Source organism: Rhinopithecus roxellana, chromosome 19 (assembly GCF_007565055.1).
Source record: "Rhinopithecus roxellana isolate Shanxi Qingling chromosome 19, ASM756505v1, whole genome shotgun sequence".
NCBI lineage: Eukaryota > Metazoa > Chordata > Mammalia > Primates > Cercopithecidae > Rhinopithecus > Rhinopithecus roxellana.
In genome coordinates, this window is record NC_044567.1 from 52,525,218 (window position 1) to 52,550,518 (window position 25,301).

The 25,301-nt window shown below is 53.9% G+C and overlaps 1 protein-coding gene across 1 annotated transcript; it reads right to left on the reverse strand.

Annotated features, from left to right (window-relative positions):
- Window positions 1-565: 565 nt before the first annotated feature.
- On the reverse strand, window positions 566-15,667 carry NATD1 (N-acetyltransferase domain containing 1). Its single transcript, XM_030923578.1, has 3 exons — window positions 15,393-15,667; window positions 5,766-5,884; window positions 566-5,095 (listed from the first exon to the last, which is right to left on the reverse strand). Exons 1-3 carry the CDS (start codon window positions 15,496-15,498, stop codon window positions 4,979-4,981), a joined length of 342 nt encoding a protein of 113 aa, XP_030779438.1. The 5' UTR covers window positions 15,499-15,667; the 3' UTR covers window positions 566-4,978.
- Between the last annotated feature and the right edge of the window lie 9,634 nt (window positions 15,668-25,301).

Consider the following 25,301-nt stretch of genomic DNA (forward strand, 5'->3'; position numbering starts at 1 on the left):
GCCCTGTGATCCCCAGGCACTTCTGGGTGACACCTGTTCCTCCAGCCTCCATGTAAAAGCAGCTTCCTGCACTTTTCCTGCACTTACCAATATTTGGGCAATCTCACCTTTTCACTCTCACTCCTTTCATTTTTCCAACAGTTTTCATAACCAGTCCCCTGCATTAAATCCACTCTGAAGCGCCTGGGCAATTTCCATTTTCCCGACTCTTCACTGACTGATAATGTCCTTGGTAGCAGAAATGACTTCCTAGAAATAGACCCTTAATGCTGGAAATCGGGGATTGGTTATCTGCCTGGATTGGGCTGGAACACAGTAATGACCTAACTGTCAGGGGATGTGGTACCCTAAAAAGTCACAGCATTCAGTGACAAAACTAGTCCTTACAACATCACCTATTTTAAGTGCCTGGGGTGAAGTGTCTCTTGAAGACAAAGCTTGAGAAACCAAATGGCTGAAGCCCTTCATGTCACGGGGACAGCTGGAGAGACTGTTGGCTTCTGACTACACTGGAGTCAGCAGAAGTGATAAACCCAACTCAAGACTTGGATAGAAAAACAGCATCTTTGATAACCAGAAAAAAATCTCTTTAATATCTTGTAGCCATAAGACTGATGCAACTGAAAACATAACCCTAAATTTGATCCTGCAGGTTGCAGTTACAACACAAGTTGAATTCACAGCCTTGCCGGAACTCTTATGTAAAATGTAGGGCACTGGATCTGGAAGGAGTGGGACCCTGAGAATCATAAAGGGATATTTGGGTGGACTTGAGCAAATCCAAGAACCCTGAACTGAGGAAGAGCAGTGAGAGTGTATGGTCAGGGGCTCCATGAATATTCCTGCCTACAACCCCAGCCTCACAGGCCATTCAGCCTTCTCCATACCAGCCCAGCACTGGTTAGCCGCTCACCTTACGGCTCGAGGCAGGACCCACAGCAGGCTTGCAGCTGAGTGGGAAGTTGCTGGAAGTTTTATGTTTATTGCTTTCAAGGCCATCTGTCACCACAAGCAGACATAAGACCTCGTATCACACAAGCTGGGTGCCACCAAGAGGACGGGAGCTGGGCTGGATCCTGAGCCCTTCAAGTGGCATGGGCTTTGGCTTGTGACCCCTGACTCAGTCTCATCCATCAAATAGGCCTAATAATGGGCATGTCACGGGACTGCTGTGAAAACAAAGTGGAATAAGATTGCAACGGGGCCGTATGAGGTGGCTCACACCTGTAATCCCAACACTTTGGGAGGCCAAGGCGGGTGGATCATTTGAGGTCAGGGGTTCGAGACCAGCCTGGCCAACATGATGGAACCCTGTCTCTACTAAATATACAAAAATTAGCCAGGCGTGCTGGCACGCACCTGTAATCCCATCTACTTGTGAAGCTGAGGCAGGAGAATCACTTGAACCTGGGAGGTGGAGGTTGCAGTGAGCCGAGATGACACCACTGCACTCCAGCCTGGGCGACAGAGCGAGACTCCATCTCCAAAAAAAAAAAAGGTTGCAACGGGCCTGACACTTTCTCTTTCATTCTGAGTGGGAACTAGGAGAAATTGTCCTGCAGTCTGTTCCCTCCCTCAGTAGCTGGCATGGAATGAGATGTGGCCCTGGGCCTGGTGCAATATTTTCACTTGTTTTGTAAGCATTAGCCACAGCTTTCCTTGATGGGCATGTGTTGACATGAGGCTGGGCCTCACCTCCCTGCAGTGGACCAGAAATCCCAAAGGAGCGACTTCTCATGGCACAGCGGATCTCATGCATGGCATCGCTGCCCCTTCCTAGGAAACCCCACAAAGTCACTCTGCTTCATAGCTGGGCTGTGGCCTCGGGGGCTTTTGCACCTGGAGATGGCAGGCAACTGTGATGTGGGGGCTGGGCCAGCTGGAAAGGCAGAGCTGCCCAGACTGGGGTCTGGGGTCCTGAAGTCACTGTTATTCTGCGGGGAGACCTCAGCCAAGCCCCAGTACCACTCAGGGTCTCGCTCTCCACACTGAAGGCTAGGCTGAGGACTGAGAAGAGTGGCCAGACACCAGGGAGGGAAGCCCGCCTCCCCCTTCCCACCTCAACCTCCCCACCAGTTAAGGACAGGGCTGACCAGCAGGTTGCTGTTGGGGAGGCAACCGTGTGGGGACAGCACTGCAAGTCAGGCCACACCTTTTATGGAAACGTTCCTCTGAGACCTGTTGAGGAGCTTGGAGAATGAGGAAGGGGGCGGTCCCAGGGCCAGCTGGGTCCACACCCTGCCACGGGCCCTGAGGAGGGAAGGCACGAGTCACTGCCTATTTTGACCGGGCAAGAAATAGAAACCCACAGGGTGAGGCGGGCAGGAAAGCAGCTCTGTGGGAGACCTGCAGGCCCCCGAGCATCCCCTGCCCCACTCTGGCTCTCACCCACATGCATAAACCATCCCCATGTGGTGGCATCCTTACCAAGGACTCCCAGGTGACCTGATGGGAGGGGTGAGGTTGGGCTGCCAGGCAGACAGGGTAGCACCAGACGGGATGGGCTGGGGACTCCAGGGCAGGGTGTCTGTGGCGACCCGACCTGGGGAGATGTGGTTATTGCTCTGCTGGAGACCTTGGGCCAGGTCCCACGAAGCCCTGCCTAGCCCCCTGGCGTGGGTTAGCGGTGATGTAAGGCAGCCCGAGGCGAGGCCAGGTCATACCAGCGGGAGCTTGGATCAGGCCTCCTGAGAAAGCCCTAGTCTTGGTTCCTGGGCCCAGGGTCTCTGCAGGCCTCCACCACCCCAAGCCTCCTGGTTCAAGTATTGGTTGTGGGCTGGTCGGATGGAGAGTCACCGGCTAGAACACAGGGGGAGGAATCTTAGGTGAGAGTGGGAACAGGGTGGGGCCAGGCCCATTCCCTCCTGGCTCTCAAGGACTTCCTGTGGGGGGCTCCTTGTACTGCCACTGCAAGGGACCCTCCTGCGGGTGGGCTGGAGGCCACAGGGACACAGCCTCAGCTCACTGAGCTCCTGGGTGGTCATGATGGACTATGTGCTTGAATGTAGGGAGGGACGTGTGCATGGGAAGGGGGTGACCTTAGGGAGGGGAAAGGAGGCCCCTAGCCCTGCTGCCCCGGGACAGTAACGGGAAGGCCCAGGCCTGGCTGCCCATCCTCTGTGCCTACAACCTCCTCCTTCCTTAAATTCTGCCAGCAATGGGCCACCCCTAGCCCTGGAGGGGACCCGGAGCAGCTCGGCCCACCTCCTGCCAGCTGTATCTCCCTGGAGGCCCAGGGCCTTCTCCGAACTCTCACACAAGCCCTCTGCAAAAGAGCCGAATTCCTGGAGGCCAGGGCAGGAGCATCTGCCACAGGGCAAGGGGCAGGGATGTGGGGGGTGCTCAGGATGGTGACCCCTGCTGGTCCACACTGTGACCCACAGCAGGGGTTTCGAGGAAACTCTGGGGCTCCAGGACCCCCATCGGCAGGATGCCAGGCCTCCCTGCACATGCAGGTCTCCATGGTCCTGTGTCCAGGCAGGAAGACCCCTGAGCTGCTGTGGCTGGAGAAGGAATGCGGGGGGTCTCGGTGCCAAGACTGGGGATAGCAAGGAGGTGAGTGGAAAATGCAACCATAGGCCAGCCAGCGCCTGCGCATGGAGTCAAAGGGAGGAGTCACCATGGCAACCACTGCTGCTGCACCGGGGGAGTCGACTTCTCCCTGTACTGCCCAGAGCCCAGCCTGACACCCCTCGAAGCCTGGTGGAAATGCATCACTCCCAAGGGATGTGGTGTTGACTAACAAATGTCTCAGCCCTAAAGGGCCCCTGGTTCCAGGGTCACCCTCCAGCTCTACAGAGGAGCAGGAACGAATCTGACCCTTATTAGAGCTGACACAAGAGGGCAGGACCTGAGCCAACCCCAGGGGAAGCCAGCATGCCCGGGAAAGGCTGGTCCCACCAAAGTGTGCTGGTGTGTCTCCCAGACTGCACCCAGGAAGGCTGGGTTGGGGAGGAGCCCAGGACCGGATGGGAAGCAGAGTGTATCCAGCTTAGCCAGCCCAAAAGAGGACACTGATGTCTGGCAGCAGCACAGAAACCCTTGTGCCTGATGTTTCTTCCTCTTGGATGCTGACGGCAGTTTTTGGAGAACAGTCAGCCTCTCTCCCACCCCAGCTCCAAGACATCTTCTCGGAGAACGCTCAGGCAGGTGGTCAAGGCCAGCAAGGGACGGGCCTGCAGCTGCCCAGGCCCCCTTGGAGCTGCTCCCAGCAGACAGGGGTATAGGGGACAGCAGCCCAGGGGGATGGGGCCTTGGTTTCCCGCAGAACCTACACGAGAGGCCAAAAAAAGATGGGGATACCAAGGAGAGGGAAACACCCACAGCACCCACCACCAGCCCGCCTGCCGACCACATCCTGTGTGTTCACATGTGTGAACCGCACGTGCAATTGAGCCTGGCCGGTGCTCAGTCCTTCACTCTCCTGGTTTCTGTCAGCGAGAGCTGCTCCCTTCCAGGGCCCTGCCTGTACTGGGCATGGGGGTCTGAGAAAGGGGCAGCGCTGGTGGCAGGTGGGGTCTGGCGCTGCCACCCTCAGAAGCTGGCACATGAGGTTTCTTATTGCTCCTCTTGGCTCTGGGGCACACCTTCCTAATTTCCAGAAAGGACACAGGCCCAGGAGAGGTGGCAGCAGGGGTCCGCACTGGCCCTCCTGCTGATCTCCAAGTGGAAGCCGGTGGGCGGGATGCAGGCTGGCTCTAGCCCCTAGTGCGGCCCACAGGCCTCCCACGAAGCTGCTGGTCTCTGCAGAGTGGGAGCTGCCGGGACTACCCGGCCTCCTTGCCACCTCAGTTACCGGGTCACCGCCCATCATTGGTCAGCGGCCTCCAGGGATCTGGACGCGGAGCACAGATAAGTGTCCTTACAAAAATAACTCTGAGTCTGTTCCCAGTGGGACCAGGTTCCTGAGAGCACGTAGGGCCGGGCAAAGGCCACGTGGAAGAGTCTGGCAGGGAGCGCTCCCGCCTGCAGGCCAGGGTTACGGCTGCAGGCGCTCCAGGTACTGCGGCAGGGGGTTCTCCTTGACGTACTTCTGGATGTACCAGCAGGTGAGATGGGCTTTCAGGTCCTCCTCCACCACGAAGTCCAGGGCGGCCTGGGAGCCGGGCAGAGAGGACAGTGGTCAGGGCCTGCAGCCGGCACCAGAAAGGTGGCATCGTCTGCTCCCTCCCCAGGCCCCGGCTCCCTGGCCACCCACTTTGTTCTGCTCAGTAATTCTCTTGCTTCAGCATCACCTGGGATGATCCCCACAGACTAGTCCAGTATACAAGGAAAAAAACACATCACCTCTCCCCAGGGAGGTACAAGCCCCCATGCCCCAGGCAGCACGGAGGGCAAAGGTTGCTCTGCAATTCTCCTGGCGGGGTGGGGGTGGAGGAGGGGAAGCCTGCCGAGGGCCCAGCTAAGTCCCAGCAGCAGCCCTCAGGGTCTGCTTTGCTCTGGCTGTAACTCCCTTCACCAAGCCCAAACCTGCTCTCCAGATAGCCTGGGATTTGGGATTCCCTGAGGATGAAGGGGTTGGGGGCAGGAATGGGGCTCCCATGAAGCACCTGCCACACAGGAGGTGTGTAAGGATCCTGGAGGCTCAGCCACGCCAGGGTCTTGAACAGGAGGAGCCTGGGCCCAGAAAGGCTGCCACCGGCCCGGAGAGGACTCAGGGCCAAGAAGCAGGCTGAACTGGCCACCAGGGCCACCGTCTCCTCTGAGGGAGGGTGGCAGCCCCCATGTCCCCGCTCCCACCTGGCCCTGCCGCCTGCCTACCCTACCTTGGCGAGGTGCTTGGCGATGCCGCGCCCACGGTAGGCATCTGGGACCTCGGTGTGCTGCAGGTCCACGATCCGCTTGCCCACGTACTCATAGAGCAGGACGGCCCGGTCATGACATCCTGGGGGTTGTGGAGACAAGTAAGCCTATGCTGACTCCCATCCCAGTGGACTCAGGTGCACAGGCTGGGGTGGAGGGACAGGCATTTGGAGCCATTCAACTGCTACAGCTAAATCCTCAGTCCCCTCATCCATAAAGTGGGGATACAATAAAATGTCCTTCATAGGGTGGTTTGGAAAATTAAATGAGGTAACCTCTGTGACATGCTTACAGTAGTGCTTAGAACACCTGAACCTTTGCTACTACGTCAGTCTTAGCATCCCAGAGCCCTACCACTCCTTCTGTAGCCCTGCTCTCTGCATCCCCACCCCACCACACCCCGGATCTGGCTCCAGGACCCAGCATTGGACACAGAACAGGGCTCAGCAAATCTGCAACTAAGGCAGAGCATGAAGAGACAAGAGAGGCAGCGCTGTGCCACGCATCAGGACCACCTGCTGGACCCTGACAGAGATGCAGCAGGCAAGATCAGAGGCCTGTGGCAGAGTCCATGACGCTGGACACGGGAGACAGTAACAAATGCGTCTTCACACTCCACCAGGCCTGCCAGGCCTGGAGCTCACCAGTCCACCCCAAACTCCTGCTGGGCAAACAATTAACTGAAGTTTTTCCTAACCACAGTTTTCAGTGTCTCATCTGTTTGCCTGTCCACCTACCCATGCATCTATCGACCCACCCATCCACTTATCCATCCACCAAATGTTTCCTGAACCCCAGGTACTGTTTCAGATGCTGGGAATATAGCAGCAAACAAGCCAGACAAGGAGTCCTACCCCCATGAAACCGAAACGGGAGAAAGAATAAACATGAAAAGCAAGTGGATGTGTAGGATGCCAGGGAATGGGGGCAGGTGAAGACAGGAAGGAGAGGGCACCAGCCATTCTGAGGGAACGGTGTTCTGGGCAGAGGGGACAGCCAGTGTAAAGGCTCTGAGGCGGGAGTGGGCCTGAATGAGGGGCAGCTGGAGTGGGGTGGGTGAGGGGAAGGGCAGAGATGGGGGCAGGGAGGTGATAGGGCAGGTCCTGCAGAGCCTCCTAAGCCTTCTGAGCTGGGCACCACTGGAAGCCCCTCAGCAAAGGGACGGATGTGATTCACGACTCCACAGGATTCTGCTGCCACTGTGGGGAGAACTGATGGGGAGCAGGGGCAGGGAGCCCAGAGGGTGAAGACGGAACACAGACCAGGGCAGGGGCAGTGTGGCTGTGTGGAGCAGTGTTTTGACTGGATGGTATCTGAAAGTGTAGCCAGCAGGATTTACTGATGGCTCGGATGTGGTCGAGCAGGGAAAGGGGAGTCTAGGACAACACTGAGGTTTCTAGTTACAGGGAGCGCCAAGTGTGTGAATGAAATAAACAAGCTGAGAGGGGGCCATCAGGGAGGCCCCTCCAATGGAGGGGAAGTCACCATGCCCAGCTCAGTGGCCTTCCGTCTCTCCTTTGATTATCCCCAAAGCCTCTGAGTTGAGAGGGGAGTGCTGGGAAGGTGGTGCAGGTGCATGGCCAGGGCAAAGGTTCCAAGGTGAGAGACTCAACACGCTGGCACTGAAAGAAGACATTCATCGCCACGTGTCTTTCTCCACTCTTTAAAAGCACGCTGTGTTTCACGTTTTTTAACTTCAAAGCCCCAGAGAATCTGCCCCTAAAGCCTGCGCTGGGCAACACGAGGGGAAGGCTGACGGGCCAAGAGGTCCAACCACTAGTCCAGGGCCACCGGAACCGGGGCCAACGGCAGCAAGGAGGCTTTCTGGCCCTTGGTCTCTCCTTTGATTCTCCCCAAAGCCTCAGGAGATGGCTACAATCCATCTCCCCATTTCCAGAGAAGAAACTACTGAGATCCAGGGATCCAAGTCACACAGCAGGCCGAGATGACGCTGGAGCCCAGGCCTGCAGGTCCTGAGCCACAGCCATTCTTTCTGCTCCACCAACACACCTGCTACTTCCTGCACCCGCCATCGCCAAGGCATTTCCCTCTGACCGATGCCCTTTCCCCATTCCTGCCAGGCCCAGCTGAGGGTTCCCCAGCCCCATGCCTGCAGCCCCGCCCCCGCACCGGCCCTGCTACCTCCTCCTTGTGGGCCTGACTGTCCTTCTGTGGACTGTGTATGCCACCCTGGCCAAGGCCCAGCTGTGGCCACTGCCGCCTGTCCTGGCTGCACAGCAAGGGATGTGGTTCTTGGCTCCCCACCTGCTGGGGTTAATTGAACTCACCCAGGACAGGCGAGCAGAGATAGGAGGCTATTTTGAGACTGACCCGGTCACCAAGGGAGCTGCCTACCTAGCCTGGCCATTTAATTACCCCAGGCTCATTAAGGTCCTACTATGTTCCAGCAGTGTTTGGGCTGCAGGGCAGGCAGCAGTGAACAAAACTGATGAAACTCTTCCTCATGGATCTTCCCTACTGAGGAAGACACATAATAAGCACTATAATCATAAATAATACCAGGGCCGGGCACGGTGGCTCATGCCTGTAACCCCAGCACTTTAGGAGGCAGAGGTAGGAGGATCACTTGAGCCCAGGAGCTGGAGACCAACCTGGGCAACATGATGACCCAGTCTCTACAAAAATAAAAATAAAGTTGGCCAGGCACAGTGACCCACTCCTATAATCCCAGCACTTTGGAAGGCCAAGGTGGGCGGATAACCTGAGGTCAGGAGTTCGAGACCAGCCTGGCCAATATGGTGAAAGCCCATCTCTACTAAATATACAAAAATTAGCTGGGCGTGGCAGCGGGTGCTTGTAATCCCAGCTACTTGGGAAGCTGAGGCAGGAGAATCACCTGAACCCGGGAAGCGGAGGTTGCAGTGAGCCGAGACCGCACCATTGCACTCTAGCCTGGGCAACAAGAGCAAAACTCTATTTCAAGAAAAAACAAAACAAAACAAAACAAAACAAAAAGGGTAGCTGAGCATGGTGGTACACACCTATGGTCCCAGCTATTTGGGAGGCTGAGACGGGAGGATCACTTGAGCCCAGGAGTTTGGGGCTGCAGTGAGATACGATTGTATCACTGCACTCCAGCCTGGGTGAGAATGAGACCCTGTCCCTAAATAAATACATACATACATCACAGGTGATAAGCTGACAGGTGACAAGGATCACTACACAGCAGAGGAGGGGTGGATGGGGAGGGGCAGGGCTGCCACTGTAAAGAGGGCATACAGGGACCCCAAAGGAGATGTGGGGTATGAGGCATCCACTGGCGAGAATAGCATGTGCAAAGGCCCTGGGATAGGAGGCTGAAGGAAGAGCAAGGAGGCCAGAGTGGCTGGGCCCGAACAAGCCGGGGGTGAGGGTTGGGAAGCCAAGTCAGAGGTGCTGGGGCCAGACCATACAGAACCCTGCAAGCCACCAAAAAGACTTCAGCTTTTGTTCCAGCACAGTCTCTGCAGAGCAGGGAGGTGGACACAAGAAGCCTGGCAAGCTCATTTCTGCTCCTCTGTGCACGCCCTGCGTCAGCGTTTCTGGAGTAGCCACCTGGGCCATGGATGGGCCTGACCCTGGGAGGCCTCTGCTTCCCACTGGCCCTCAGTGATCGCACGGCTCAGCCACTACCATATTCCAGGCACCCAGCTCAGGGTAGATACCCAAGAAATATTTGTCCAACTGAAACAACTGCTGTTCTGTCTCTGCCAGACACACACTAGGGCCTTGCGGCAGACCCGTGGACAACTGGCTGGACCAGCATGCTGGCCTTCCCACAGCCGGGCCCGCACCTCGGGCTGTGGCTCCCAGGAGACGGCAGGACAGGAACGGTGGTGGCCCAAGCGTGTGCAGCCCCAGCATGGGGCAGGCTCGTGCTCTGCTCTCTCCACACGACAATCCTCACAACCATCCCACTAAACAGGTAGGATTCTCACAGCCCCATATACAGATGGGGAAACTGAGGCCCAGGAGGGAGGAGGGCGGTGGTGATCGTCCTGGGACAGGTGAGGTCTCTGGGGCAGAGAGGTGTCAGGACTGGCGTAAGATCACCTGGCAGAGTTGAGACTGGAACTGAGGGCCCTGCCCTGCCCTAGGTTTGCTCCTGTGGCTCCCAAGTGACAAGTACTGACCCCCTCTGTGCTAGTCTGAGGTCTGGAGCTCTCAAGGCAGCTCTTAGAGCCTAGCCCAGATAAGGGCCTGGGGCCTGGGCCAGGCCCAGAGGCTGTGCCTGTGTCACTGTGAGCTGAGACAGCAGGATCCACGGTGCCCAGAAATGAAAGCGTGGCTGACAGTGCTGCCCTGGTATCCTGCTGTCCCATCATGGGGGCTGCGGGCGGTCAGGGGAGGCCTCTGGACAGGTCATGTTTGGGCTCACCTAGAATGAGAGTCAGGGAGGTGTGTGGAGTTGACTGGTGATAGGGCTGAGTCAAAGGAGGGTCTTCAGGCTGAAAGGGGAACAGAGGGCATCTGGGGTGGCCATAGTGGTGGTGGGGCTACATGTGAGGAAAAGATCAAGTTTAAATGGACACCCTACATGGGCCAGACCACATGGCACTGGGTGGCGAGGAGCCGGGCTCCTGGGCGGCAACCTCGGAGCATCTGGCCAGGGCCTGAACCCCACCTTCGAGGGCCTTCAAAGGCCACCCCGTCACAAGTGTCTACACCCACGACACAGCCCACAAATGCAATACTGGTCCTCGCGCTCAACTCCTTGTCCTGCCCCAAACCTGTCTGGAGATCCCACGAAAATGCCCAAGTCCCCACAGCTTGACCAAGGTCCTTGGCTCCTCCTCGCCTTGCCTTTCTCATCTGACCTGACCCTCGGCAGGGCTGTGGACACAGCTTTCTAAACGTGCCTGGGGTCCAGCTGCCTCTCTGGCCTCCCTGCTTTGGTGGCTGTTCCCCTGCCTGCCACCTTTCTGCCCAGGGCCTCCAGGAACCCTTCCTTCTCATTCCAGGTGAGCCCAAAGGTCACCTGCCCAGAAGCCTCCACTGGCCGCCCGCAGCCCCCATGATGGGACAGCAGGATACCAGGGCAGCACTGTCAGCCACGCTTTCATTTCTGGGCACCGTGGATCCTGCTGTCTCAGCTCACAGCGACATAGGCACAGTCTCTGGGCCTGGTCCGGGCCCCAGGCCCTTATCTGGGCTAGGCTCTAAGAGTTGCCTTGAGAGCTCCAGACTTCAGACTAGCACAGAGGGGGTCAGTACTTGTCATTTGGGAGCCACAGGAGCAAGCCTAGGCAGGGCAGGGCCCTCAGTTCCAGTCTCAACTCTGCCAGATGATCTTACGCCAGTCCCGACATCTCTCTGCCCCAGAGACCTCACCTGTCCCGGGACAATCACCACCACCCTCCTCCCTCCTGGGTGTGAGAACCCCACCAGCATCATGTGGCTGCTCTGAGAAAAGTTAAAGCTACTCTGCTCGTGGGAGACCCGTCCCTGGGTCTCTGTACCCCCATGCTCTCTCTGCCCCTCCCCAACCTCAGGGCTAAAGCGGGCCAGGAAATTGTCAGGGGAGGCGATCACAGAGAAAGACCAAAGCTTGCAGACAGGGGACAGGGGCAAGACCTCTGGGAGATGTGGAGTCTGCAGAAGGTGTTGACCTCTGCTTTCTCCACTCGGCCCACACCCACCCCGAAAGAAGAGCTGGCGGATCAAAATATATAGATGAGGAGACTCAGGCAGACGGAGGCAGAGCCCAGGCTGCTGGAACTGTGGCACTGGACAAGGACAAGCAGACACCCTGGCTGGCTTTTCTGGCACCTCTGTAAGTAGAGCCTGGATCAGAGAGGAGCCACATGGTGGTGGCTCATTGGTGGATTAGGCAGAGGGAGCTGTGAGCCTGGAGAGGCTCAACCATAGGTCCCTCCCCTCCCCAGAGGACCTTGGTCCAGCCCAGCCCAACACAGCCAGGGGCCTCATATTGGGGCTGTGATCTGAGCACCTCCCAAGGCCTGGGGCTGTGGTCTCAGCTCCACTGCATCCAGGGGTGCTAAGGGAGGCCAGGGACAGCAGCTGACTCTCTGGGGCCTCAGTCTTCCTATCTGCAAAATGGGGGTTAGGGAGGATGCAGAAAGTTCCAGGGTTCTGCAACCCTCAAGTGTCCCTTCCCTTGCAGCAAGTGGAACACACAGCCCTGCCTGTGAGGGAGAGGGAAGGCTGAGGAAGGGGCTGCCCAGGAGGTGGGGGTCTCTTCCAGCTGCCTCCAACCTTCAGAAACCATCCTCAGATGGAGGCTAGGGGCTTAATTCTGGCTTAGCTGCCTACAGGCTGTGTGCTTTGGTTTCCCCATCTATGAAGTGATGACAAGCTTGCATTTCAGAACTGGGATGTGGGATCAGACAAGCCCGAGCTCAAGCCTTCCTCTCATCACCCAAAAGCAAGTCACAGCCATGCTTCTTTCCACATCTGTCCAGGATTTAGGCATTTCTCCCACACCTCTTTGCAGTGCCTGGACTAGTAAAGTAACCACCTCCCTGCTCGTCCTGGTCCTCACAGTTTGCTCCCCTTAGAGCAGCAGCCAGAGGGAGCCACGGCATCCCGTCTTTCTTCTGCTCAGGACCCTCCTAGGTGCCTCAGAGTCAAAGCCAAGCCCACAGGACAACGGCCTCCAGGCCCTGCACCACGTGCTCCCCATGACCTCTTGATCCATCCTGCACACACCAGGCATCGCAGGCACTGCAGAGCCTTTGCTCTTGCTGTTCCCTCCACTTGGAACACTTTTCCCTGTTGTAGCTCTGTTTCTTGACTCCTTCAGGTCTTCACTTAAATGCCACCCTCCAGGGAGGGGCGTCCTGGACATAAGATTCTAAATAGCAGCCCTGCCTAACACAGCCTCACCTTTGCCCCCTGCACCTCTCTTGAGAGCCCTTGTTTTCCAGGATACATTAAAACTGACTCTATTTCTTGTCCATTTCCCTCTCTAAAGTGTCAGCCACACGAGACCCCAACACCTAAGAGTGCTTGGTACACGGTAGGCGCTCAACAAATACTTAACGGGGTGAATCACAGCTCCTCCACCTCTGTGGTGCAAGACTTGGGGCAAGTCATTTCACTTCCCCATGCCTCAGTCTCCCCATCTGTATATGGGAAATGCAGTTTCCCCTCTCCCTGTGCTTTGCGGCTATGAAATAAAGAGACTCCAGGTGCACCAGGCCTCCTAGAACGCTGTTAAGTACTTAATAAACGAAGCTGCTCAAACTTTTTCCCTCACTCAGAACCAGAGCTCGCAGGAAGAGAAATCGGCCTAGCTCTGCTATGTGGACAGCCTAGGAACACTTCCGCACCAGGCCCCTGGGGCTAGCTGACCCCTCAGCCTCAGTGTTTATATCGCTCAGTGGGCACAACAGCACCAGCCTCCAGGCTTGCCTTACAGGTCGGGAATGATACCACAGCCTGTTGTCCTGATCAGCTCAGGGAGGCCTGGGCCCAGACTCAGACGACCCTTCTCTGGTCCCAAGACACACACCCAAACCCAGTGCGGCCTGGAAGCCCAGAAGAACCCCAACCTGAGCTGCACAGCCACTCCCTTGGGGGCCTCTGGCCTCCCTCTTCTCTCTCCCCTGGGCTTGGCTGGCGAGATCCCCAGCCACATCTGTGGTCAGCTATCTGGGCAGTAAGTTCCAGAAGGGGGTAAGTTTAGAAATACGGCTGGGTATGTACAGCCCTGACCACAGCCAGCTCTGGAGGGCTGTCCTTTGGCTGTACCCACTTGGAAGAGAAAAAAAAAAAAACCCCAAATGTATCCCCTCTTCTTTCTATCTTTGAGTATTATGGGCCTCCCAAGCCCCCAAGGGAACCAGAGGCCGCTCTGGAACCTCAGAAGAGAGAATATGAAAGCCACAAGGCCTCTCTCCCAGAGTGGCCAGGGCCCCAAATGTCACCGCCAGCTAAGCCCTGCCGGCACCCTAGCAGTAGCAGGACTGGCCTCTGCCTGGTGGTGTAGGGTTGGTTGGGCCAACGGTGAAGTTCTGGGTGATGCTGGGCAATCATTTCCTAAGGTCTCTAGCCTCAGTTTCCTCATCTGTAACACGGGGTGGTATGTCACAACATCGTCAAGGTATTGTGACAGTTCCATCCACGAAGCAGTAGTGGGGCCTGGCTCGACACTGGGCACATTCCAAATAGCATTGGCGATCTGGCAGAGGCCCCTCCTTGCTGAAGCCAAACGTGGCTCACAGGAGCCCCACAGTCCAGGGAGTCAGACCAGTCAGGAGGCCATCGCAGCTCTACCCAACTCTCGGCCTGACCTCTGGCAAACCTTTCCCTTTCCTGGCCCTCCACCTTCCCTTCTTGAAAATGGGCACAGTGGCCTCTAAGGGCTGGTCCAGCTTGGACATTCCCGCTGGGACGAGGTGGGCCACAAGGAGTTCATGGCCCTGTTTTTGTAGTTCTATTTCCTACCTGTGGGACCTCCTGAGCGGGATGGGCTAGTCAAAACTTCTCTACAACGGTTGGGCGTGGTGACTCACTCCTGTAATCCCAGCACTTTGGGAGGCCGTGGCAGGTGGATCACCTGAAGTCAGGAGTTCAAAACCAGCCTGGCCAACATGGTGAAAACCCGTCTCTACTAAAAATACAAAAATTAGCTGGGTGTGGTGGTGGGTGCCTGTAATCCCAGCTACTCGGGAGGCTGAGGCGGGAGAATCACTTGAACTCAGGAAGCAGAGGTTGCAGTGAGCCGAGATCGTGCCACAGGAACTCCAGCCTGGGTGACAGAGTGAGACTCCGTCTCAAAAAAACAAAAACAAAAACTTCTCTACACTAAAGGAGGACTTGCCCTTGCTTTCTGGCTTCACGAATCACGATCGGGCCACATTTACCAGCACTTACTAATGCCCCACAAGCTGGTCTGATCCTTTACATTTGTCACAGTCTTTCATCCTTACAGCTAGCCAATGGGGTGTGCACTGGTGTTATTCCCACTGCAGAGAGGGAAAAACTGAGGCACACAGAAGTGAGGCAAATGGCCAGTCCCAGAGCCACTGAAGTCTTGATAGTGATAGTCATCCCCCTCCAACACTCCCCACAAGGGACCACAAGCCCCTTTCGCGGTCAGCCCCAGGTCCGCAGGCCTCCCAGGTGTAGAAAGACTAAGATTCCCAGGGGCAGCAAGAAGCCATATAACACCCGCAGAAGGGGACACGTCACCGCTGACCACCTTTCCAGGATCTCAAACAGGAGCCTTCAGTGGGTGCCCAACAGCCTTGAACTGGGCCCGAGCAGGTGCGGTTCCCCTGCGGCTGAGACAGGAGACCCGCGCGGCCCCAGCTCCTGCCTCTGCCTTTGGAGGGGCCTCTGTTCGCCCTGGCTCCGGTTCTCCCGGGTAGTCTGACCCCGCCCAGCCCGTTCCACTTCCCGGAGCGCCGACCGCGCCCCCACCTGCCCCGAGCGCAACCCAGCCCGCGCCCGGAGCTCCAGCCGCCCGAGACCACCCCGCGGCGCACGCTCGCAACAGCCTTCCCGGGCAGCGGGCCGGGGCCCGACCACGGGCGCGCGGGGGACGGGCGCCCAGAAACGGGGCGGCCCCGGCGGGTTCCGCTCGCTCGCACACAAAAGGTCGGGGCGGACCGGGGCCGCGTTACCGTTGAGCCGGACAGTGAACTGGCGGCGCCGGCGGTCGTGCTCCACGCGGATGGGGCAGCTCTGCTCCAGCGCGCCCAGCGGCACGGCGGCCGCCGAGTGCGCCATCTGCGCGCGGGGCTGCGGCGCAGGGACCGGGCGGCGCGGGCGGGGGCCCGGACGCGAGGCGAGGGCTCGGGCGCGCGGCGGGGCTCGCGCGCGGGCGCAGGCTGCAGGCGGTGGGGTAGTTAGGGCCTGGGAGACCGCAGGCGGCGGCGCTGAAACTGACACTCGGCGGCCGCGGCAGCAACAAAAAGGAGTGGGGGGGCCCAGGAAATCAGCTGTGAGGTCACGTGCGGCGCGCAGCCAGTGGACGCGCGGCCTTTTTGTTTTGATACATTCCAGTCACCTCTTAAAGGGACCGCCCCGGCCGCGTTCCGCTCGCAGCCCCAAACAAAACAACACGGGACGCCAACGCTCCGGGCTGCTTTTCCGTCTTGCGTTTGTCCCACGTGCAACTTTGGTACCCCTGCAAGGACCCTTTTAAAAAAGACGTAATAACCTGTATGGACATTCTAATCGTCCCGAAGGCAGCCACCATTTATTAAGCACTTGCTGTGTGCACGACCCGTGTATAGCAAAGCCCTGGAGCACAGGAAGCGCTCAGTAAACACTGCGCTGAAATTTATCACCAGAAACCTGAGAAATAGGTATGCTTGACTCCATTTTACAGTTGAGCAAATAGAGGCCTAAGGCAATGAAAGACTTGCATGAGTTTTCACGCAGTTAGTGCCCTAGGGCTACTGGTGCTAGGAGCACGCACCCACCCGTGTGCGCAGCCTGGGTGGCTACTGGCTACTGGGAAGGAATTGTCCCGTGAAGCCTTGTTTGGGATAGAAGTGAAATGCCACCTCTCCCAAGGGAGGCGGAAATGCGGGAAGAGGCCTTGGGGATCCCTGGATCCACTCCACAGATGGGAAGGCTGAATACCAGAAAGGGGCAGGGATTTGCTTGAAGGCACACAGGACTCTTGGGGCTCAGACTTCTTTGAAAGACGACTTAATTAGGCTCTTCAAGGCTCAACCTTAGATCCAAACCCTCCCCTCTTGTTCACCTGAAGGGGCACTCCTGTTGCTGTTGCCCATAGCTGTGCAGTGAATCACACAGGTTGCTTTTAATATTTTGTTAATTACGGTGTAAGCTTCATGTTCATACCCACGTGACCACCATCCAAATCAAAATACAGAACATTGCTGGTTCCCTAGGGCCCTCTTCCAAGCAATGCCCTACCCTTTGATTTAACCACTATCCCTGACTTCTAGCATTGTTGACTAATTAGGTTTTTCTAGACCATCATGTAAACAGAATCATACAATATGTACTATTTTATTTTATTTTATTTTTGTTTTGTTTTGTTTTAAGACAGAGTCTTGCTGTGTTGCCCAGGCTGGAGTGCAGTGGCTTGATCTCGGCTCACTGCAGGCTCTGCCTCCTGGGTTCAAGTGATTCTCCTGCCTCAGCATCCCTAGGAGCTGGGACTAGAGGCCTACACCACCACGCTCGGCTAATTTTGGTATTTTTAGTAGAGACAGGGTTTCGCCATGTTGGCCAGGCTAGTTTCAAACTTCCAACCTCAGGTGATCCATCCGCCTTGGCCTCCCAAACTACTGGAATTACAGGCGTGAGCCACCACACCCAGCCCAGTGTGTACTTTTGATGTCCAGTTTCTTTTGCTCAATATTTTATCTGTGAAATTCATCCCTCTTGTTGTATCTTTTTCACCACTGAGTAATTATTCCATTGTGTTGACAAAAAAAAGCCAAACTGTAAAATATTTGAAGAGCTTAATCTGAGCCAAATATGAGTGACTATGATCCTGGACACAGCCTCAAGAGGTCCTGAGAACATGTGCCGGAGGTGGTTGGGTTATAGCTTGGTTTTATACATTTTAGGGAGACAGAAGTTACAGGCGAAGACCTAACACCTGTAAGGTGTACATTGGTTCGGCCATCCAGAAGGTGGTGGGGGCTTACAGGTTATAGGTGTATTCAAATATTTTCTTTTTCTTTTTTTTAAACAGGGTCTCACTCTGTCACCCTGCTTGGAGTGCAGTGGCGCCATTTTGGCTCACTGCAACCTCTGCCTACCTGGCTCAAGCCATTACTTTGTCAGATATGTTTACTGAAAAAATCCTCTGATTCTCCCACCTCAGCCTCCCAAGTAGCTGGCACCACTGGCGTGAGCCACCACACCCGGCTAATTTTTTTGTATTTCTTGTAGAGATGGAGTTTCAACACGTTGCCCTGGCAAAGGCGATCCATCTGCCTCGACCTCCCAAAGTGCTGGGATTATAGGCGTGAGCCACCCGCCCCTCCCTCCCGCCCCCCATTCAAAGATTTTCTGATTGACATTTGGTTGAAAGAGTTAAGCTTTTCCTAAAGAGTTGATGTCAGAAAGAGTTAAGATAAGGGGCGTGTGTGGAAAGCCAAGGTTCTTATTATGTAGATGAAGCCGCTAATAGCAGACTTCAGAAAGAATAGATGGTAAATGTCTCTTTTAGGACTTTAAAAGGTGTCAGACTCTTAGTCAAATCTCTCCTTAATCAGGAAAAGGCCCAGAAAGGCAGGGAAATTCTCCACACATGCAAATTTCCCCCACAAGAGATGGTATTGCAGGGCCATTCCAAAATATGTCAAAGAATACATTTTTGGGTAAAATTATTTCATTTCCTTCGGAGCCTGTTATCTGTCATGTGATACTATGCCAGAGTCAGGTTGGAATTTGGTATCTTAGTGCTACAAAGAGTCTGTTTTGGGTCAGGCGCAGTGACTCACACCTGTAATCCCAGCACTTTGGGAGGCTGAGGCGGGCAGATCACAAGGTCAGGAGATCAAGACCATCCTGGCTAACACGGTGAAACCCTGTCTCTACTAAAAATACAGAAAAAGAATTAGCCGGGCGTCATGGTGGGCGCCTGTAGTCCCAGCTACTCTGGAGGCTGAGGCAGGAGAACGGTGCGAACCTGGGAGGCGGAGCTTTCAGTGAGCCAAGATTGCGCCACTGCACTCCAGCCTGGGTGACAGAGCAAGACTCCATCTCAAAAAAGAAAAAAGAAAAAAATGAGTCTATTTTGTCAGTCTATATATATTTTATGTTTTTTTTGTTGTTGTTGTTTTGTTGTTTTTGAGACGGAGTTTCGTTCTTGTTGCCTAGGCTGGAGTGCAGTGGCACGATCTCGGCTCACTGCAACCTCTGCCTCCTGTGGGTTCAAGCGATTCTCCTGCCTCAGCCTCTGGAGTAACTAGGATTACAGTCATGCATCACCACGCTGGGCTAATTTTTTTTGTATTTTTAGTAGAGACAGGGTTTCTGCATGTTGGTCAGGCTGGTCTTGAACTCCCAACCTCAGGTGATCCACCCGCCTCAGCATCCCAAAAGTGCTGGGATTACAGGCGTGAGCCACCGTGCCCGGCCATGATGTATATTTTAATGTTAATTCTGGTCAGTTGTGCCTACACTCCAAAGGGAGGGGGTTATAAATGAGGCATGTCCCAATTCCCTTCCCATCACTGCCTGAACTAGCTTTTCAAGTGTCTTTGGAATCCCCCTGGGGAAGAGGGGAGATCCATTCAGTCAGTTGGGGAGCTTAGAATTTTATTTTTGGCTTATAGTGTGGATATACCACAATTTATCCATTCATCTGTTGATGGGCATTTGGATTGTTTTGCTTTTGGACTATGATGAATAAATCTGCCATGGACATTCTTAAAAATGTCTTTTAGGGTCTGCATTGTAGCATTCCTCTTGTGTGGCTACCAGAAATGGATTGCTGGATTTTTTTTATAAGAGAAAGTCTGTCTCTATAACCCAGGCTGGAGTGCAATGGCATGATCACTGCTCACTGCAGCTTCGATCTCCTGTGCTCAAGTGATCCACCTCAGCTTCCTGAGTAGCTGGGACTGCAGGTGTGTGCTACCATGCTGGGCTAATTTTCAGTTTCATAGAGATGGAGGCCTCTCTGTGTTGCTCTGGCTGGTATTAGACTCCTGGACTCAAGTGATATCCTCCTGTGTTGGCCTCTCAAAAAGTGCTGGGTTTACAGTCATGAGCCACCATACCTGGCCTTTGTTGGATCTTATAGTAGGTGTATATTTAGTTTTGTGAGAAATTGCCAGAGCTTTTTCCAAAGTGGGTGTACCATTTTACACTCCTGCCGCCAATTTTGTTAGTTTCATTCATTGTCCAGTCTTTTCCAAGTTAGCCATTCTGCATGTGAAGTGGCATCACACTGTAGCTCTCATTTGTGGCGGCCTGTTGAATGGAGATGTTGAGCCTCTTTTGATATGCTCCTTGGCCATTTGGATATCCTGTTGTGAACACTTTGGCCAATTGTTGTGCCGCAATTTTTGTGGCACAAAATTAATTTTTTTAATTTGTAAATTCATTAGAGTGATTTTTGTTGTTCAGTTACCATTCCTTTGTCAGATATATTTACTGAGACTATCCTCTGCTAGTGTATTTTTATTGTTATTTTAACCAGTGTGTCTTGTATTGGGGAGTTTGTAAACAAAACAAGGCTAGAGAGTGAGTCTACATGCAAGGAGACAGAAAGTGATTCTGGGGTCAGATAAGTCCTTGCCCTCAGATGGGTCATAGTGGCTGGCACTCCTGAGCAAGCAAGATGTAACCTCGTGAGTGTCTCAGGTGTCTTCTCCATCTCCAGAGCACGTAAGTGGTTTGGGGAGGCCAGAACGTGTTCCTGAAATTTCTTGAATAGGCCATACTCGTTCCCAACTCTGGGCCAGTGCACATGCTGTTGTCCAGACATCACCTCCTCTGGGAAGCCCTTATCTCTGCAGTCACATTTATTTAGTGTCTGTCCCCCAGCTATCCTAGATCCAGGGCAGATTCCTCTCTGATCAGTCCCTGGCAGAGCCCAGCACACACCTGGCCCAGTTAAAAGCCAGGGTCAAAAAAAAAAAAAAAAAAAAGTCCGGGCGCGGTGGCTCAAGCCTGTAATCCCAGCACTTTGGGAGGCCGAGACAAGCGGATCACGAGGTCAGGAGTTCGAGACCATCCTGACTAACACGGTGAAACCCTGTCTCTACTAAAAAATACAAAAAGCTAGCCGGGCGAGGTGGCTGGCGCCTGTAGTCCCAGCTACTCGGGAGGCTGAGGCAGGAGAATGGTGTAAACCCGGGAGGCGGAGCTTGCAGTGAGCTGAGATCCGGCCACTGCACTCCAGCCCGGGCGACAGCGAGACTCGGTCTCAAACCAGGGTCTTCCTTGTCTCTGGCTCCCTTCCTTCTCCCCTGCTTTTGAATATCCTTAGCTTACTGGCATCTTTTCACCTTGCAGAAATTCCTTCTGGAACAAGGCTAAACAAAAGAACCAAGTGAGCATTTACCGTCTGATCCAGTCAGTGGATGTGCTCTGCCTCCCTACCCTGGGGAAACCGGGCTATGTGGAGACCAGGTTGTAGACGTAGGATATCATTTATTCAGTCAGTCATCAGTTCATTTAGCAAATATTGGACGCTTACTGCATGCCAGGTACTGTTATAAGGAGACCCAACAGCGAACAATACAAAAAACTCCCTGCCCTGGCCCGGTGCGATGGCTCACGCCTGTAATCCCAGCACTTTGGGAGACCGAGGCCGGCGGATCACGAGGTCAGGAGATTGAGACCATCCTGGCTAACACGGTGAAACCCGTTTCTACTAAAAATAAAAAAATTAGCTGGGCTGCGGTGGCAGGTGCCTGTAGTCCCAGCTACTTGGGAGGCTGAGGCAGAATGGTGTGAACCTGGGAGACAGAGCTTGCAGTGAGCCGAGATTGCACCACTGCACTCCAGCCTGGGTGACAGAGTGAGACTCTGTCTCAAAACAACAACAACGACGACAACAACAACAACACCAAAACTCCCTGCCCTTTAGGAGCTGATGCTCTCGCTGGAAGAGAGACAATAAGCAAAGAGGAAAATAATGATCTGGCCCTTCACATGGCCCAGAGGGAGATTCAGCAGGGGGCGGGGGCGTGCTCCTGGAGGAGGTCATGGTTTCAGATTGGGTGGTCAGGACAGACATCAGCTGATGTGAAGTCTTTTTTGAAAGGCTTGAAGGAGGGGTCGGGGTGGTGGCTCACACCTGTAATCCCAGCACTTTGGGAGACCCAGGTGGGCAGATCACCTGAGGTCAGGAGTTCAAGACCAGCCTGACCAACATGGAGAAACCCTGTCTCTACTAAAAATACCAACATTAGCTGGGTATGGTGGCGCATACCTGTAATCCCAGCTACTCGGGAGGCTGAGGCAGGGGAATCGCTTGAACCTCGGAGGTGGAGGCTGCAGTAAGCCAAGATTGTGCCACTGCACTCCAACCTAGGTGACAGACTGAGACTCGATGTCAAAAAAAAAAAAAAAGAAAAACTTGAAGGAAGTGAGGGAGTGAATCAGGTGGCATAGGGATGAGGGCAGAAAGAGTGGCTGTGCAGAGACCCTGGGGTGCATTTCCAGAACACATGGAAGCCAGCGTGGCTAGGACAGAGGCCCTGGGGGACAGGGAATGAGACGAGAGGTCCTGCAGGCAGATTGAGGGGCCTTTGGCTTGGACTCTGTTTTGGGGCATGATCTTGTCAGAGGTGTTTGAACCAGAATGACTACATCTCGAATAGGGGCTGGGTAAAATAAGGCTGAGACTTGCTGGGCTGCATTCTTAGTAAATTAGGCATTTTAAGTCACAGGATGAGATAGGAGGTCGGCACAAGATATAGGTCATAAAGACCTTGCTGATAGAACAGGTTGCAGTAGGCCGGGTGCAGTGGCTCACGCCTGTAATCCCAGCACTTTAGGAGGCCGAGGCAGGCAGATCACGAGGTCAGGAGATCGAGACCATCCTGGCTAACACGGTGAAACCCTGTCTCTACTAAAAATTCCAAAAAAAAAAATTAGCCAGGCGTGGTGGCAGGCACCTGTAGTCCCAGCTACTTGGGAGGCTGAGGCAGGAGAATGGCGTGAACCCAGGAGGCGGAGCTTGCAGTGAGCCAAGATCATACCACTGCACACCAGCCTGGGCGACAGAGCAAGACTCCGTCTCAAAAAAAAAAAAGAAAGAAAAGAAAAAAAACAGATTGCAGTAAAGAAGCCAGCCAAAACCCACCAAAACCAAGATGGCGATGAGAGTGACCTCTGGACGTCCTCATTGCTCATTATGCACTCATTAGAATATATTAGCATGCTAAAAGACACTCCCACCAGGGCCATGAGAGTTTACAGATGCAATAGCAACTTCTGGAAGTTACTCTATGTGGTCTAAAAAGGGGTTTAACTCTAGGAATTGCTCACCCCTTTCCTGAAAAACTCATGGATAATCCACCCCTTGTTTAATATAAAATCAAAAAATAACTATAACTATCCTTAGTCCAGCAGGCCAAGCTACTGCTCTGCCTGTGGAATAGCCCTTCTTTTATTCCTTTACTTTCTTTTTTTTCCTCGAGACAGAGTCTTGCTCTGTCACCCAGCCTGGAGTGCAGTGGATGATCTCGGCTCGCTGCCACTTTTGCCTCCCGGATTCAAGCGATTCTCCTGCCTCAGCCTCCTGAGTATCTGGGATTACAGGCACGTGCCACCAAGCCCAGCTAATTTTTGTATTTTTTTTATGTCTCTTTTCAGTGGATTGCATGAAGGTGTTACACTAGTCCAAGTTAAAAAGGGATCAGACCCCAAATGGTTACATTGTATAAGCTGTGAGGTTTTTAAACTTGTGACAAGGGACAGAAGGGAAATTTTACTCTTTGCAAGGAAATCCTCACTTAAGCTTCACTGAGCCACAAGCACTTAAAACCCATGAACCTTCGGCTGATCGTCCTTAGCCAGTCCAGTCTCTATGAGGAACTGGCATATGTTCTTGCGTTGGTCGCCCTATAGCTGAAGTACTTCTCCATATTCTGAATGCTCAATTACAGTACCATTGCAGGCAAACTTCTTTTATTTTTTATTTTCGAGAAGAATCTACCTCTGTCATCCAGGCTGGAGTGCAGCAGCGCAATCTCGGCTTACTGCAACCTCCGCTTCCCGGGTTCAAGTGATTCTCCTGCCTCAGCCTCCCGAGTAGCTGGGATTACAGGCGCCCGCCACTATGCCCAGCTAATTTTTTGTATTTTTAGTAGAGATGGGGCTTCAACATATTGGCCAGGCTGGTCTCGAACTCCTGACCTTGTGATCTGCCCACCTCAGCCTCCCAAAGTGTTGGGATTACAGGTGTAAGCCACCGCGCCCAGTCTCTCTGTTGAATTCTTATATGGATATAATCCTCAGTACCAGCAAGAAACAGGTTATCAGCCTTACTTGCATCAACAAAGGGGTCTGAAAAGAAAGGTTAAGCTGCGCCGGGTGTGGTGGCTCACCCTTCTAATCTCAGCACTTTGGGAGGCCGAGGCCGGCGGATTGCCAGACCTCAGGAATTTGCAAGGCTCAGATGCCACTGCCACTGCCATCCCCCCAAGATGTTTTGTGCATGCAGAAAATAACACTGAAATCATCAGGGCTTGGGCCAGGCCAAATGTGTCCTTTGCTGGCTCTCCTGGAGCAGGTCAGTCTGGGACAGCCGGCTTCCCCAGGCTCGGGGAATGCCTGGGCCTTCCGCCCTGCCTGGGAAGCTGATCACATCTAATTTTTGTATTCTTAGTAGATACAGGGTTTCACCATGTTGGCCAGGCTGGTCTCAAACTCTTGACCTTGTGATCTGCCTGCCTTGGCTTTCCAAAGTGCTGGGATTACAGGCGTGAGCCACCGCACCCAGCGTATTCAGTTACTTTCTTAATAAACTTGCTTTCACTTTACTCTGTGGACTTGCCCTGAATTCTTTCTTGGATAAGATCCAAGAACCCTCTCTTTCGGACCCATTTCCGGTAGCAATCTTGGTGTTTTTTTGTCCCCCCCCAATTTTAGAAAACTTCAAAGATATATGTAAATATATACAATAGTAAAATGAAACCCATGTACCTGTATTGTGGTTGAGGAGTTTGGTTTTCTTTTCATTAAAAAAAATTAAATGTACTGTTTATGGCCGGGCATGGTAACTTATGCCTATAATCCCAGCACTTTGGGCGGCTGAGATGGGCCAGTCACCTGAGGCCAGGAATTCAAGACTGGCCTGGCCAACATGGCAAAACCCTGTCTCTACTAAAATTACAAAAATTAGCTGGGTGTGGTGGCATGCACCTGTAGTCCCAGCTAATTGGGAGGCTGGGGTAGGAGAATTGCCTGAACCCAGGAGGTGAAGGCTTCAGGGAGCTGAGATAGTACCACTGCACTGCAGCCTGGGTGACAGAGTGAGACTGTCTCAGAAGGAAGGAAGGAAGGAAGGGAGGGAGGGAGGCAGGGAGGGGAGAAGAAAGAAAGATTTAATGTACTGTTTATATGCAGTAAAAATGATTTCTTTCAGCATGCTCTGCAAGTTTTGACAAACATATGTAATCATTTAACCATGACCACTACCAACTTATAAAACAGTTTACCGTCTCAGCACTTTGGGAGCCCGAAGTAGGAAGATTGCTTGAGCCCAGGAGTTTGAGACCAGCCTGGGCAACCTAGTGAGACCCTGTCTCTATGAAAATAAAAAAATTGGCCAAGCATAATGGCACATGCCTATAGCCCCAGCAACTTGGGAGGCTGAGGTGGGAGGATTGCTTGAGCTCAGGAGGTCGAGGCTACAGTGAGCAGTGATTGTACCACCTAACTCCAGCCTAGGTGACAGAGTGAGACCCTGTCTCAAAAAAGATAAAAGAATGACGAGTTAATGGGTGCAGCAAACCAACATGGCACATGTGTACCTATGTAACAAACCAGCACATTGTGCACATGGACCCTATAACTTAAAGTATAATAAACAATAATAATAATAATTAAAAAAAAAAAAAAGAATGGCCACCTGG

Bases quoted from the DNA above. Each gene is read 5' to 3' on its own strand.
- NATD1 (XM_030923578.1), bottom strand. From the start codon at position 15,498: ATGGCGCACTCGGCGGCCGCCGTGCCGCTGGGCGCGCTGGAGCAGAGC. The intron at 5,885-15,392 runs GTAACGCGGCCC...CACAACCCCCAG, and splicing joins GTTCACTGTCCGGCTCAACG to GATGTCATGACCGGGCCGTC. The intron at 5,096-5,765 runs GTAGGGTAGGCA...CCCGGCTCCCAG, and splicing joins TCGCCAAGCACCTCGCCAAG to GCCGCCCTGGACTTCGTGGT.